Below are 13,471 nucleotides of genomic sequence, written 5' to 3'. Positions count from 1 at the left end.
CCCATTTATTTCGGCACAATTGTACGACAACAATTGCGGTAGGACAAGGTTAAAAGCTCCACAAAAAGCCCTTCATACATTGCATTGCGCCCACAAAAGCTGAAACAGCGGGTCGCGAAGTCAAACGCATTCTATCAAACAATAAAACGCATCTATACCGCACCGCTCGGGGGAGGAAATAATTAATGATGATTGGCCTCAAATTACCCTCTCGATGCCTCTTGCTGTCCTACTCGTACCCGTATATAAAATTTCGACCGCACTCCTCCCACAAGCCGGGATAATATATAAGCGGTACAGGTAGGGCCCGAAATTAGACCCCTTCGGAACTCCGTGGCGAGCGCACCTGTATCTTTTGTAGTTTTGTTTTTGGATACGCGTTCGAAATGACGGCCGAAACTTACGGGCATCGCTTAGTTTACTCGGAAAAGGATATTTTCTCTAATGACGTCATGTTAGAGTACGCTACAGAAGACTGTTATCTAACGTGGCCAAGATCTCCGGATTCGGGAAGGTCTAGTTTGGAGCCGACACCCTCGATTGATGGAAGCATCAGCCATGACTCTACGCACATTGCCTACCGTGGCCTGTCCAGGGACATGGTGCTAGAAGACAGCGCGGAAGACAACGACTTACTAGAAGGTTCTGGAAAGAGGAGAGGGAGAGCAACCAGCGCTGCTGTCTTGAGGAGACGTCGATTGGCTGCTAACGCGAGAGAAAGACGAAGGATGCAGAATTTGAACAAAGCATTTGACAGGCTCCGTGGTCACCTTCCGTCTCTAGGAGCTGACCGGCAACTCTCTAAATACGAGACCCTGCAAATGGCTCAAACGTACATAGCCGCCCTCTACGAGCTCCTGCAGTAAGTGAAGTGTTATTTAGCCAAAACTACAGGGATATTTATTTAAATTACCAAGAATAATCACGTTACCACAGAATCGCTTTTGTAGACTATAAAAACGTATGTTTCTGAGTGTGTGTTTCATGTAATACCTACGCTTATTTTGACTAAGTTAAATATTGAAAAAAAATTACAATAACTTAGTTAAGTATTTAGATACAATGGACCTAACGAATAGAAGCTGTGTTTTCTGTAGGTAGAAATATGTTCTCGATGTGATCAGCCAGGTAGCCATTAACATTGTTAATGTTGTGATATAAATGTCATAGGCTCGATTCAGATCGTAAACAGCAAGTTAATAGCTTATTAACTTAATGTGTCAGAATTTTGCACAAAATTATGGTTGAACGAAATTTAATTGTATTATTTAAGTCTTAGGTTTAGTTTTAATTGTTATCCGTCCTGCCGATTAGCTTAAGTTACGCCTAAGTTCATCTTGCCAACGAAAGTATTATGCCCAAACATGCCAAGCTAGGTTTAAGCTCACCTAAGTGTTGTTGCTAGCGAATTAAGTTATTAGTTTTTAGTTTAATTATCGTATACAAAAGTTTTCTTTTTGCTGTAAATATACAAATATGTTTCCCGAAATTTTATTGTTTGATTTTATTCCTCAACGGACGTCGTCTTTCAGATGTGTTAAGCTTATGATTTTTCCGAGGATAAAGAGTAGCTTGTGTCACTCCCTCGTCGAACCCATCGCTTGCGACGAAGGGCTCGACGAGCGGATTAACCCATAGACACAGCCCACTAAGTTTCTCGCCGGATCTTCTCAGAGGGTCGCGTTTCCGATCCGGTGGTAGATTCTGCGAAGCACTACTCTTGCTAGGGTCAGTGTTAGCATCACTCCGGTTTAAGGCCCGTGAGCTCATCTACTAGTTAAGGTTACGCTGAAATAGCCTCTCAAGGTTGTCAGCTTAGGTAGGAAACAAAATATATATAATCTCTGGTCCATAAACTATTAATCGATTTTTAGGTAGGTCGGTACCTAAAATTTTGAACGAGTGTACCGTTGGATTGGTGGTGTTACAGCCTCGCACGGATTGGTACCACCACTGACACGAAGAAGTAATGCGTTTCGGTTTGAATGGTGGAGCAGCCGTTAAAACTATACTGAGGCCTTAGAACTTATATCTCAAGGTGGGTGGCAACATTTACGTTGTAGATGTCTACGGGCTCCGGTAACCACTTAACACCAGGTGGGCTGTGAGCTCGTCTACCTATATATACAATTAAAAAAAATTTGAAGAGTTCGGATAGCTGTTAAGCTATACAATTGAAAAATAAACCTCATGTCTCAAGGTGGGCGACGGTATAAATTGTGAGGTGGATGGGCTTAACCACTTAACCCCAAGTGGTCCGAGAGCCATTCTGCGATCTAATATTATCAGCAATAAATAAACACACTGTATTCTTTATTATAGGAGTTACACCCGGCGTTGCTCGGGTTATACATAAAATATGTGTGTGTGTGTGTGTGTGTTGTGTGTACTATGATAAAATATATGTAATATACTAATTTAAAAAATTATATTATAACTGTTATAAAGTATCTTTGAAGGATATTTAATTGGAAACTCTTTGGCTATTTTTGCCTGCCTATGCTAGCCTTGAGAGGCTATTTCAGCTTCACCCTAACATATAGGTCACGGGACTCAAACCGGAAGTGTTGCCAATACTGGCCCTAGCAAGAGCAGTGCTTCGCAGAATCTACCACCGGATCGGAAACGCGACCCACTGAAAAGATCCGGCGAGAAACTCAGTGGGCTGTGTCTATGGGTCAATTCGCTCGTCGAGCCCTTCGTCGCAACGGTTCAACGAGGACGGTGACCGGACTATTTTACATAATTCAATAAGAAGTATCAACAGTTTCACATTTTTAATAGGTCGTAGGATCACTCACATGTCGATGTCACAATCTCGCCTATTTCTAATGCGAACAGTCAGGCGACAGATCGACTTCGACCTCATGTTTGAGGTCTATAGGCTAAAGGCATCGCTTAACATCAGGTAAGTCGTCAGCACGTTCATCCATATTGAAAGCCTATAAAGAATCAACATGATGACAGAGAGCAATCAATCAACCCCATGCAAATGCAGCAGATGTCCACTTACCGATACATTTTGCGATAAAGCTATTTTCAGCCTTACCCCTCCGCAATAATGGTCATTTATGTTTAATAACATAAATATTATATGGATGTTAAAAAAATATTTAAGAAATAAGGTAAGGGAAGGAAACTATACGTTTGAATTGAAAACGTATGAGAAATAACATTAGAGTATTTTTTTGCATATTTTATTGACGATTGAGAATGTCTCCATTCCCAATCTCTTGTAAAACCTACATTGGATTTCAGAGGGTTTTCGTCCTCATCTCTATCTTTAAAGATCAATAAACGACCGTCCGTTTTGACTGACGCGGTGGTGCAATAGTTAAGAGCCCTGACTGTTGTGCCGAGGGTCGTTGGTTCGATTCCCACATCGGGCAAACATTCGTGTGACGAACAGACTTGTTTGCTTTTCGTGGGTGTTTTTTTTATTGCTTAGATGTGTGGACGAGCTCACAGTCCACCTGGTGTTAAGTCAATTACTAATAATATATAAGTTAATTAAGGTCATTGGAGCCCATAGACATCTACAACGTAAATGCGCCACCCACCATGAGATATAAGTTATATGGTCTCAAATATAGTTACAGAATCTGTTTTGCGTAATAAACTTCGATCAACATTACTATTGTTGAACGAAGGTAATAAAGATAAAGATAATGATCATATACAAGAGAAAGATATAGCTGTACCGCCATCTCGTTCTTAAAATTTCTTCCTTAAAATAATTGTATTGAAAGGTTATCATTCTTTCAGTAGAATGGATACATCGAACGATCTATATGCACATACGACCGTCTCAAGGTTGAAAGGCTATTTGGTTTAAGCGACATTTCGCCTTTAACGCGATATTTATCATTCTAATTAAAGGGCCGTTATATTTGGTATTATCATCAACAAGTCGATGTCTTTAAATGAACTACATTTAAGTTTACTCCATTCGAATAGTTGAAGAAGTTGGTTTGTTTGTTATGTTATTTTTTCCAAAATTTTAAACTTTTAATCGATTCCCGCTAAAGTTGCAAAAATGTCTACGGCTAAAACTTCACCACTAAAATAGGAGTTAGAACGTTCCAAGTCTTATAGTAATTACTGCTGAGCTTGAGGGTTCGGCGAGCAAATTAACCCTCAGACACAATCCACTGAGTTTCTTGCCGGATCTTCTTAACGGGTCGTGATTTCGATCCGCTGGTAGATTCTGCCAAGCACTGTTCTTGCTAGGGCCAGTGTTAGCAAATTCTCCAGGCTAAGCCTTTTAAGCTCCCCCTATAGGTGCGTTATGTGAAGCTGGCGTAAGCCCTCAAGGTTACCAGCATTGGTAGATAAAAAAACCTGAACCTGAAGAAAAGAGCTTGTGTTTTGGAGGTAACAAGATTTATATAGCAGTGTTCAGCGTAAGAATATACTAAAAATACCCCAGGTATGAAAGTAGACGGTAACGTGATGAAGGTGCGTCCTAAAAATACTTGAATGGATTATGGGAAAGAGGATGCGAGAGAAGGTTGTGAGTATAGAGACTGACTTATGATAGGACTGAATGGAAAGATATGTCATGATGCGCCGTCCTCACATAATCTATACTAATATTATAAAGAGGAAAGATTTGTTTGTTTGTTTGTTTCGAATAGGCTCCGAAACTACTGAACCGATTTGAAAAATTCTTTCACTGTTTGGAAGCTACACTATTCCCTTTGTATGCTACACTATTCCCTACGTAATCTTTTTTGACAAAAAAAAAAGGGATCCTTACTAAAACTCCAATAATGTAACCCAAGGTGTAAAAAAATATATAAAATATTCTTTACATCGCGTGCCCTGCGAAAACTATTGATGATAGAATAAAATAATGTACTACGACTTTGTAGAACACATTATTATTTACAAAGACAGCATATGTCTAACTATTATAGTTATGCTATATCTATTATGCTATCGCTATTATATTCTTTTATTTAAAAAAATAAAAGAACGTCAAATATCGTTGACATTTTTGTTAAAGACCCGAGCGGAGCCCGAGCGGTTCGCTAGTGTGGGATAAAGGCAAAAAGGAGTGACAAGCATAAGAACACATCTAATTTTTTAAATTGTGACTACAAATTAGTAAAACGCTTTTTACTCTTTAATTTTTTATAATGAAGACATCTTTGGCAATACGATTAAAGTTAATAATTAAAATAATAAAATATCGCTCGATCACATACATCCCTTTCCGCTATGTTATTAAGGCACGTAACGTGCGAACATAATCATAGGTTCTATGTATTTTTGACAGCTCGCCAACGGTAACGTCTTCATCCTGACGTGTGTCAGATTTGACAGCTGTCAGCGCATAGTGCAGAGTCATACGCGATTCTTCGCGAACATGCCTTGTTGAGGCTCTTGATAACGTGTTATTTGTGGTGTCGTTACACTGTTTATTGGTAAAGGGAAGCAAGCCATCATGCCACTGCAATTACTTAGGCATTGTTTCCGTGGGAATGTTTTTTGTCGAAGCAAATATGGACGTAATTTTTCAAATAGCTTTAACTTACGGTGCTTTTAAAATACGAACACAACATACACGACATAATATTATATATAAAAAAAATATTTATAAATATACTCAAAATAAATGAAAATCAAAACACGTCCAACAATATCGTCCCTTTAGAGTAGAAGTGACTTAACTAAAAACTTTAAGAAAATTACTTTTATACTTCGAACGACCTATGAACATCTTTCTTTTTTTTTTTATTGCCCTTGTAGGCAGACGAGCATACGGCTCACCTGATGGTGAGTGGTTACCGTCGCCCATGGACTTCAGCAATGCCAGGGGCAGAGCCAAGCCGCTGCCTACCGCTGCCTACCTACATCTATTCTATTAGTTTATTAAAATTATACAATCTGCTTTAGTTTAGAATATAACAAATATACTCTTTCCGTTTCTTTTAAATCAAGCGCTTACCAAAGTACTTAATATAATCGAAAAACAAAAAAATGACAGTTCTGCAATCCCATTTTTGTTGTTTACCAAAAAATAAAAATTTAAGCCACTTAGAAAGCCACTTTAATTCTAAAGGGGCGATATTATTAACAACAATCTTCATAAAGCGTCAACGATCAGTGTATTTTTGGGTAATACATGAAAATGTATGTTAGAATTAAACAATAGAAAACAGTACCTACTGATCCCTACTATTCTACCGCGCACACTCAATACAATAGAGGATGTACAGAGCTTATTGGGTGGAGAACAACCAATCAGAGGCCTTGTCATATCGCACGGACTATTTGTATAGGTATAACATGTAATACTATAGGACGAGAGAAATCGCTTTGAATGTTCCATACTGAGGAAGCAGTAAATTTGTTTTCATTACACTTTAGTTTACAATTTCGTTGATGGAAGGAAATCTATTGCAATATAATTGTTACTTCTAATTTGTTTTCGGCTGATTTATTGGGGGCCAAGGATCGTCAAAGCGAATGGCGACTAAACTAGTGGTATGACCTCTTGTGAGTCCGCACGGGTAGGTACCACCGGCCCGCCTAATTCTGCCGTGAAGCAGTAATGCGTTTCGGTTTGAAGGGTGGGGCAGCCGTTGTGACTATACTGAAACCTTTGAACTATATCTCAAGGTGTGTGGCGCATTTACGTTGTAGATGTCTATGGGCTCCAGTAACCACTTAACACCAGGTGGGCGGTGTGCTAAAAAAAAAACTTGGACCAGTGTGCTAAGTGCGAGCTTTTTAACTTCTGGATCGCGTTGCTGTTGTGCCCACAAAAGTGTCCGAAACCCTCCGAGTGTATAACTGATTTGCGGGAGCACTAGGCACTTATCAAGCGTACTCAAAATACACTCTTCGGTAGAAATAAATATCAGTAGACGGAACGCTAAAAATATGAAATAAACCCACAATTAATTCAAGTTGGTACGTTGGTAAATCTAGTATACACAGGTTGGTAGATTCAGAATTCTCATTGATGGCCTCAAATTAGCTATTCGATTACACAATACAAGCAGCAATTGCTTTTGAATTGCTTTCTTTCCATGACGGAAAAAGAAAACAGCTTAGTACGCAAATTTTCGACGAAACAGATTGATTAAATTTGTTTTTGTTAGGAACATTATTTTTTAGCTAGAATAGTTAACGTAGATATAAGAAATATTAAAATAATCACTATAATCAACGCGAAGCGTTAATGTAGGGATAATTAACACATTAAAATGTCAGGGAATTTGTTAGAAGCCCCTTTTCTGTTTTCAAATTTTTTGTTATTTTCCATAAATGTAATTTTTAGAAGAATCTATACTAATAATATTATAAAAATGAAGAGTTTGTTTGTTTGTTTGAACGCGCTAATCTCAGGAACTACTGATCCGATTTGAAAAATTCTTTCAGTGTTAGATAACCCATTTATTGAGGAAGGCTATTTAACATAACGGTAAGACCAATACAAGTGGAGCACCAATAAATAATGTTTCAAAATAAGTGTTTAAATAGCTCCTTAACATTCTATAATTCAAAAATAGTTTCACTTTCTATGTAAATGAAGTGAGGGGTAAAATTTTGCATTATGCCAAAGTAACTATTCCGCGCGGACGGAGTCGCGGGCAAAAGCTAAATATACAATATTTTGGAATGTGAAGTTTAGATTTAAACACAAATCTTGTGAGTTGTGATTCTATCTACTTTGGTGCATAGATAAAATAACACTTGGCACGATGACACAGCTGCCCTTTGGTCTCCTTCACTAACACTGTTTATCATCATATTTCACATACGAACAATACCTGCAAAAATTATGACATAAAAGGCAAGCCAATAAAAGAATTCGTAGTAAGAGTACCTAACAACATTCCTTTATAAGACAGCCCACTATACGGCCATCTGATGGTTAGGGATCATCACTGCTAAAGTACATCAGCTATGTAACCGTTAAAAATAGTCTGGAGAAAGATATGTGGCAATTACGTTTATCCTAAATCAACCAATTTAATGGTGGTAGGACGTCTTGTGAGTCCGCACGGGTAGGTACCACCACCCTGCTTATTTATGCCGTGAAGCAGTAATGCGTTTCGGTTTGAAGGGTGGAGCAGCCTTTGTAACTCTACTGAGACCTTAGAATTTATATTTCAAGGTGGATGGCGGCATTTACGTTGTAGATGTTTGGGGCTGCTTAAACGACAAAGGGAAGATCTTCCACCGAGCAGGTGACATTGCTCGGTAGACCGACGCGCGACGGTCCGAATATTGTTGTTCGGAACTTGTATATATGCGAGCTTATCTTGAAAATGTCGTAAGCGAAATTCAGGCATCTGTCAAATATCTTGCGTTGTATGATGGCTACCGCCACAGATGCCTATAGGCTCAAGTAATCACTTAACACTAGGTGGGCCGTGAGCTCATCCACCCACCTAAGCAATAAAAAAAAATAAAAAAAATCAACCCCGATTTACTGAAAGTACTTGAATTAAAAAAACATCTTTTAATACATCAATTACAAACGAAGGTCGAAAGGGAATTAAAGTTAATCTGGAATCGAATCCCCGACGTACGGACAGGCTGCCAATCGCACAGGATGCGTTGGCAATTACCCTGTCCTGTTGGTTTCATTGTAAGCAAAAGTTCGCAATTAGACTTGAATTGTTATGTTTCGATTGCATTTTATTAGGTGACTAGCTGTACCTGCCTGCTTTGCTGGGCATTTAAAATTAACATTATTATTTCACACCCCCACAAAAATTATCATCGTTAACTGGTTTAGGAAGTCCAACACTCATATAAATATTAGCCTATCCATTATGTACATGTATTTTCTACATGGATACCAAGTTTCGAGTCAATTGGATGCATGGTTCCGTAGTTATAACGAAACATCCGTAAAAACCACTGTAGATTTATATATTAGTATAAATTGCTAGATTCTATCGAAAAAAGCGAACCTTTTGATAAGAAAACCGGTGGTACGACGAATTTATGCTGGTGGTATTACGTCTTGTGAGCCTACACGGGTTACCACCATCCTGCCTATTTCTACTTTGAAGCGTTTCGGTTTGAAAGATGGCGGAGCCCTTGATATATAGAATTCAGTGGTGGAACTCATATTTCGAGGTGGGTGTCAGCATTTACATTGTTGATGCTTTTGCCCCGATAACCAATTAACACTAGGTGAGACGTGAGTTTAAAAAAAAAAACAATTATATCTGCTGTCATTAATGATCCAGAGATCTCATAGTTCACTGCGCTTGAAGATCCAGATCAAGTTTAGGTCGCCCTGGAGAAATTAGCTTGTCTCGGATCTTACAAAAAGCTCAAACAATTGAATCTCAAAACGGGCCTTTGCAATTAACGATGATGTTAATGATATCCTTCCCGTTTTAGCTACAAAACTTTTTCATTAAGGACCTCGCGTCCTTATTGGTGGCATAGAACCACAGAGCAACTCAGGATTTAATTAACAAAACATTCATAATAATGACGTCAGCGAACCTCCTCCACGGTAGTACGTCATGATGTATGTTAACAATATTAAATATTAATTTCCGAAACGGAAAAGGGCGGCACGGGAGTCATCAATATTTATAAACCGAGAAAAAGTTTAATAACAGAAATTAGTCGAAAAAAAAACTAGACGCTTGGGCTCATATTGAAAGCGCTTAATTAAGTAAGAGATATCGCTCAAATTACTTAAACATAGATGACTTATTTGCGGCTTATGCTTTTTTTTTTTTTTTTATTGCTTAGATGGATGGACGAACTCACAGCCCACCAGGTGTTAAGTGGTTACTGGATCCTATATACATCTACAACGTAAATGCGCCCCCCCCTTGAGATATAAGTTCGAAGGTCTCAAGTATACTTACAACGGCTGCCCCACCCTTCAAACCGAAAGGCATTACTGCTTCACGGCAGAAATAGGCAGAATGGACCCGTGCGGACTCAGAAGAGGTCTTACCATAGAGGTATTGCAGGATCGCGGATAGGTACCATCTGATCCTTTCTGCTGCGATTTGAAGGATAGAGCAGCCGTTATACTGGAAATTTGAGCCTTTATACTCAAGATGCACACTTAAAACCTAAGTGGGCCGGGAGCTTGTTTACTCGTGTAGTGCAAAATTTAGGCTAGTAAAAAAAAAAAATTATGTTCACGATACATCACGAAAATATGACAGCTTAACGTTTTTTTTTTCTATCGGTACCAAACAAACAATTCCTTGGATTCACCTGTCAACGCCGTCCAACAAACAGCAACAGCTTCTATCTACGTAAAAATCTCAAAGGACTTTACAATGACTAATTTATCGCATTTAAATAAACAATATAAAAATCTAGATACGAATCTCGGGGTGGAAATAAAATAAAAAATGTCGAGAAAGAGACGAATCTATACGGACGATAAGGACGACAACAGTTTCGTAGTTCTTCCGGTTTGAGGGCAGGTGACTTGAAATTTATTCCGAGTTTGAGAATCGATGTGGTTTTGTTTATTGTTGACTATCGCGGACACGCGGCGTTACTTACGTTTGAGAAATTCGAATTAAATTTCTGTTCTATGTTTCCCTTAGTCTTTGTCTAAATATATTCTTGTAATCTTATAGGACGAAACATATCAAGGGGTGAAAAGCTACTTGGTTTAAGCGACATTTTTGCAATTTTTTCGTCTTGGCAAGTGAGTAGTCATGTCGAAACGACTATGGGTTACTCTGACTACCTAATAACCGAAGAACTGACTATGAGTTTCAGAAATAGCCCTAATTTTATGAAGTTTTAGACGAACAAACTAGTCATATTTTTGTAAGTCTTAATAAATATTAGAATGCTTTAATGCGTTACTCGATATAAAATAAATAAATAAATAAATATTTACTAACAGTCACGCCTCATTAACTGGTTCCGTAATAAGTTCGTAAAGAACTTGTGTTACAGGTACTAGATAACGGAAATAAATATAAGATTTTTATTATACACATACACATATTTAATACACATCCATAACCCTGGAAAAAACATTTACATTTATCATACAAATATCTTCCCTTGGCGGGATTCGAACCCGCGACCCTCTTGTTTAGTGACCATGTCACTTACCACTACACCAGATGGTAGTTAAATAAAACTCAATTTAGATAAATTAACAATAATTTTTAAATAAAAAAAATAAAAAATATATTAAGAGCAAAACCGAAAGCCTATCCAAACTCCCAATTTTATTACCAAACATACAAACAAATTTTTTTTTTGTATAAGTCGCAATCCAAACGGCTTTTTAAATATGTACATCTTTTATAAGATCTCCACGGTTGACATTTTTATATTTTGTCGTCGATTTTGAAGGCAACAAAAAAAAAGTAATGATTTATGTGTAAATAATATAGTGAAATGCTCTCGTGGGATTATCGTCACAGATTATTTTCAATTCAGAAGGCAAGGTTTTCTTTGCTAAATTGTTCGGTATTATTATATTATTATTTTTTTGCAATCCATACTTTTTTAATGCCGAGGTTTTTTTTTAAACAGTTTTTTGCAAATTTTGTGCAAATTTTACTATTTAGACGCCATAGGCTATTTCGCCGACTTATTCAGTTAAATCGAAATAATTTATATCTGGCCAAACAGCAATATGAATTGATTGTTAGCTACACGTCATTACGGATCCTCCCGATCCATTAACGGTGCTTTTAGGTACCACAAGCACCGGTCACCATCTCGTCGAGCCCGTCGCTTGCGACTAAGAGATCGACAAGCGAATTAACCCATAGACACAGCCTACTGAGTTTATCGCCTGATCTTCTCAGTGGGTCGCGTTTCCAATCCGGTGGTAGATTCTGCGAAGCACTGCTCTTGCTAGGGTCAGTGTTAGCATCACTCTGGTTTGTGCCCCGTGAGCTCACCTACTAGCTAAGGTTACACTGAAATAGCTGCAAGGCTATCAGCTTAGGTAGGAATAAAAAAAAATTGTTAGCTAATAGAAGATGTTCTAAGGTTATATGTTGATTTCTCAGGAGACTTTTTCAATCATGATGAATCATCAATCAGACGATCGTACCTCATGGACTTCAGCAATGCCACCGTACAAGAAAAATTGCTTTTAATATATTAACTTTTTTTTTATTGCTTAGATGGGTGGACGAGCTCACAGCCCACCTGGTGTTAAGTGATTACTAGAGCCTATAGACGTCTACAGCGTAAATTCCCCACCCACCTTAAGATATAAGTTCTAAGGTCTCAAGTTACAACGGCTGCCCCACCCTTCAAACCGAAACGCATTACTGCTTCACGGCAGAAATAGGCAGGGTGATTAACGATTATTATTAATTAAAAAAATATCTAAGATAAAGTAGGATATATTTTATAAGCGTTTATGATCAATAAAATTCATGCGCTTCCGGTATACGGCATTAGAACGCACCCAAGAATTTTGTCACATCTGTAACGTCACATTATCTATGTACAACAATTAATCAATATTGAGATATCGAGAAACCGCAGACACTTCTGATTTCGAATTATAAATCTTTTATTTAGAATTTTACAAAACTGATTATTATTTTAGAGAAAGATTACGCGGTATTTTTTTTACGGTTTCCGTTTATTTTATTCACTCTGGCGCTCCACTTGGTTTGTTATAGGCTATGTTCATAGACACGAAGCCAACTTATGGGATAAGATGTGAAACTCTCAAATATGCATAGCAGCGGTCCTACAGAATCATATTACGCACGTAACATTTTGTAAGGATAATCGTCATGTTATTTAGGTGAAGGTTCAACACTTTACTTGAGATCCACAGAAAGCATTGATAACTGTTTTGTGACAGTTAAATTATTGCATTTCCAGCACAATTTTATTTGTTTTTATATTTAAGAAGAGTCAATACAATTATCGTCACACAGTTCCTATCCGAGTTTGGCCTAAATTACCGATGTATCTAATAGTTAAATGAATAGCTTATTTCTTAATCAATAGGATACAATTTTAACTAATATTCATAACGATAGCTATTGATACAAGCTGTCCAGTCATAAGGCCAACCATCAGGGCACCAAAGGTGCTCAAATGATGACACTTATTAAAATTATTCGCGTTTAGTACGATTATTGAAGTCTAACCCTAGATAGTTTAGTTCAAGGCACTATCTTCTTCTCTCTGTCCTTATCCCACAGGGGGGTCGGTACAGTATTTATTTTTTATTTATTGCTTAGATGGGTGGACGAGCTCACAGCCCACCTGGTATTAAGTAGTTACTGGAGCCCATAGACATTTACAACGTAAATGCGCCATCCACCTTGAGATATAAGTTGTAAGGTCTCAGTATAGTTACAACGGCTGCCCCACCCTTCAAACCGAAACGCATCACTGCCTCACGGCGGAAATAGTTGCGGTGGTGGTACCTACCCGTGCGGACTCACATAAGGTCCTACCACCAGAAAAGTTGTTCTGTTATGATGCTGCATACGGATTTAGTTCTGATGTAAAT

General features: G+C 38.0%; 1 protein-coding gene across 1 annotated transcript; it reads left to right on the top strand.

The window, feature by feature from the left end:
* Positions 1-262: 262 nt before the first annotated feature.
* Positions 263-1,489, top strand: LOC114240049 (protein atonal). The gene has a single exon (XM_028170500.2). It carries the CDS (start codon positions 387-389, stop codon positions 864-866), a length of 480 nt encoding a protein of 159 aa, XP_028026301.2. The 5' UTR covers positions 263-386; the 3' UTR covers positions 867-1,489.
* Positions 1,490-13,471: the final 11,982 nt, after the last annotated feature.

The sequence above is a fragment of the Bombyx mandarina genome, chromosome 06 (genome assembly GCF_030267445.1).
Source record: "Bombyx mandarina strain Sakado chromosome 06, ASM3026744v2".
In the NCBI taxonomy this organism is placed as follows: Eukaryota; Metazoa; Arthropoda; class Insecta; order Lepidoptera; family Bombycidae; genus Bombyx; species Bombyx mandarina.
This window is presented reverse-complemented; position numbering and strand designations above follow the sequence as displayed.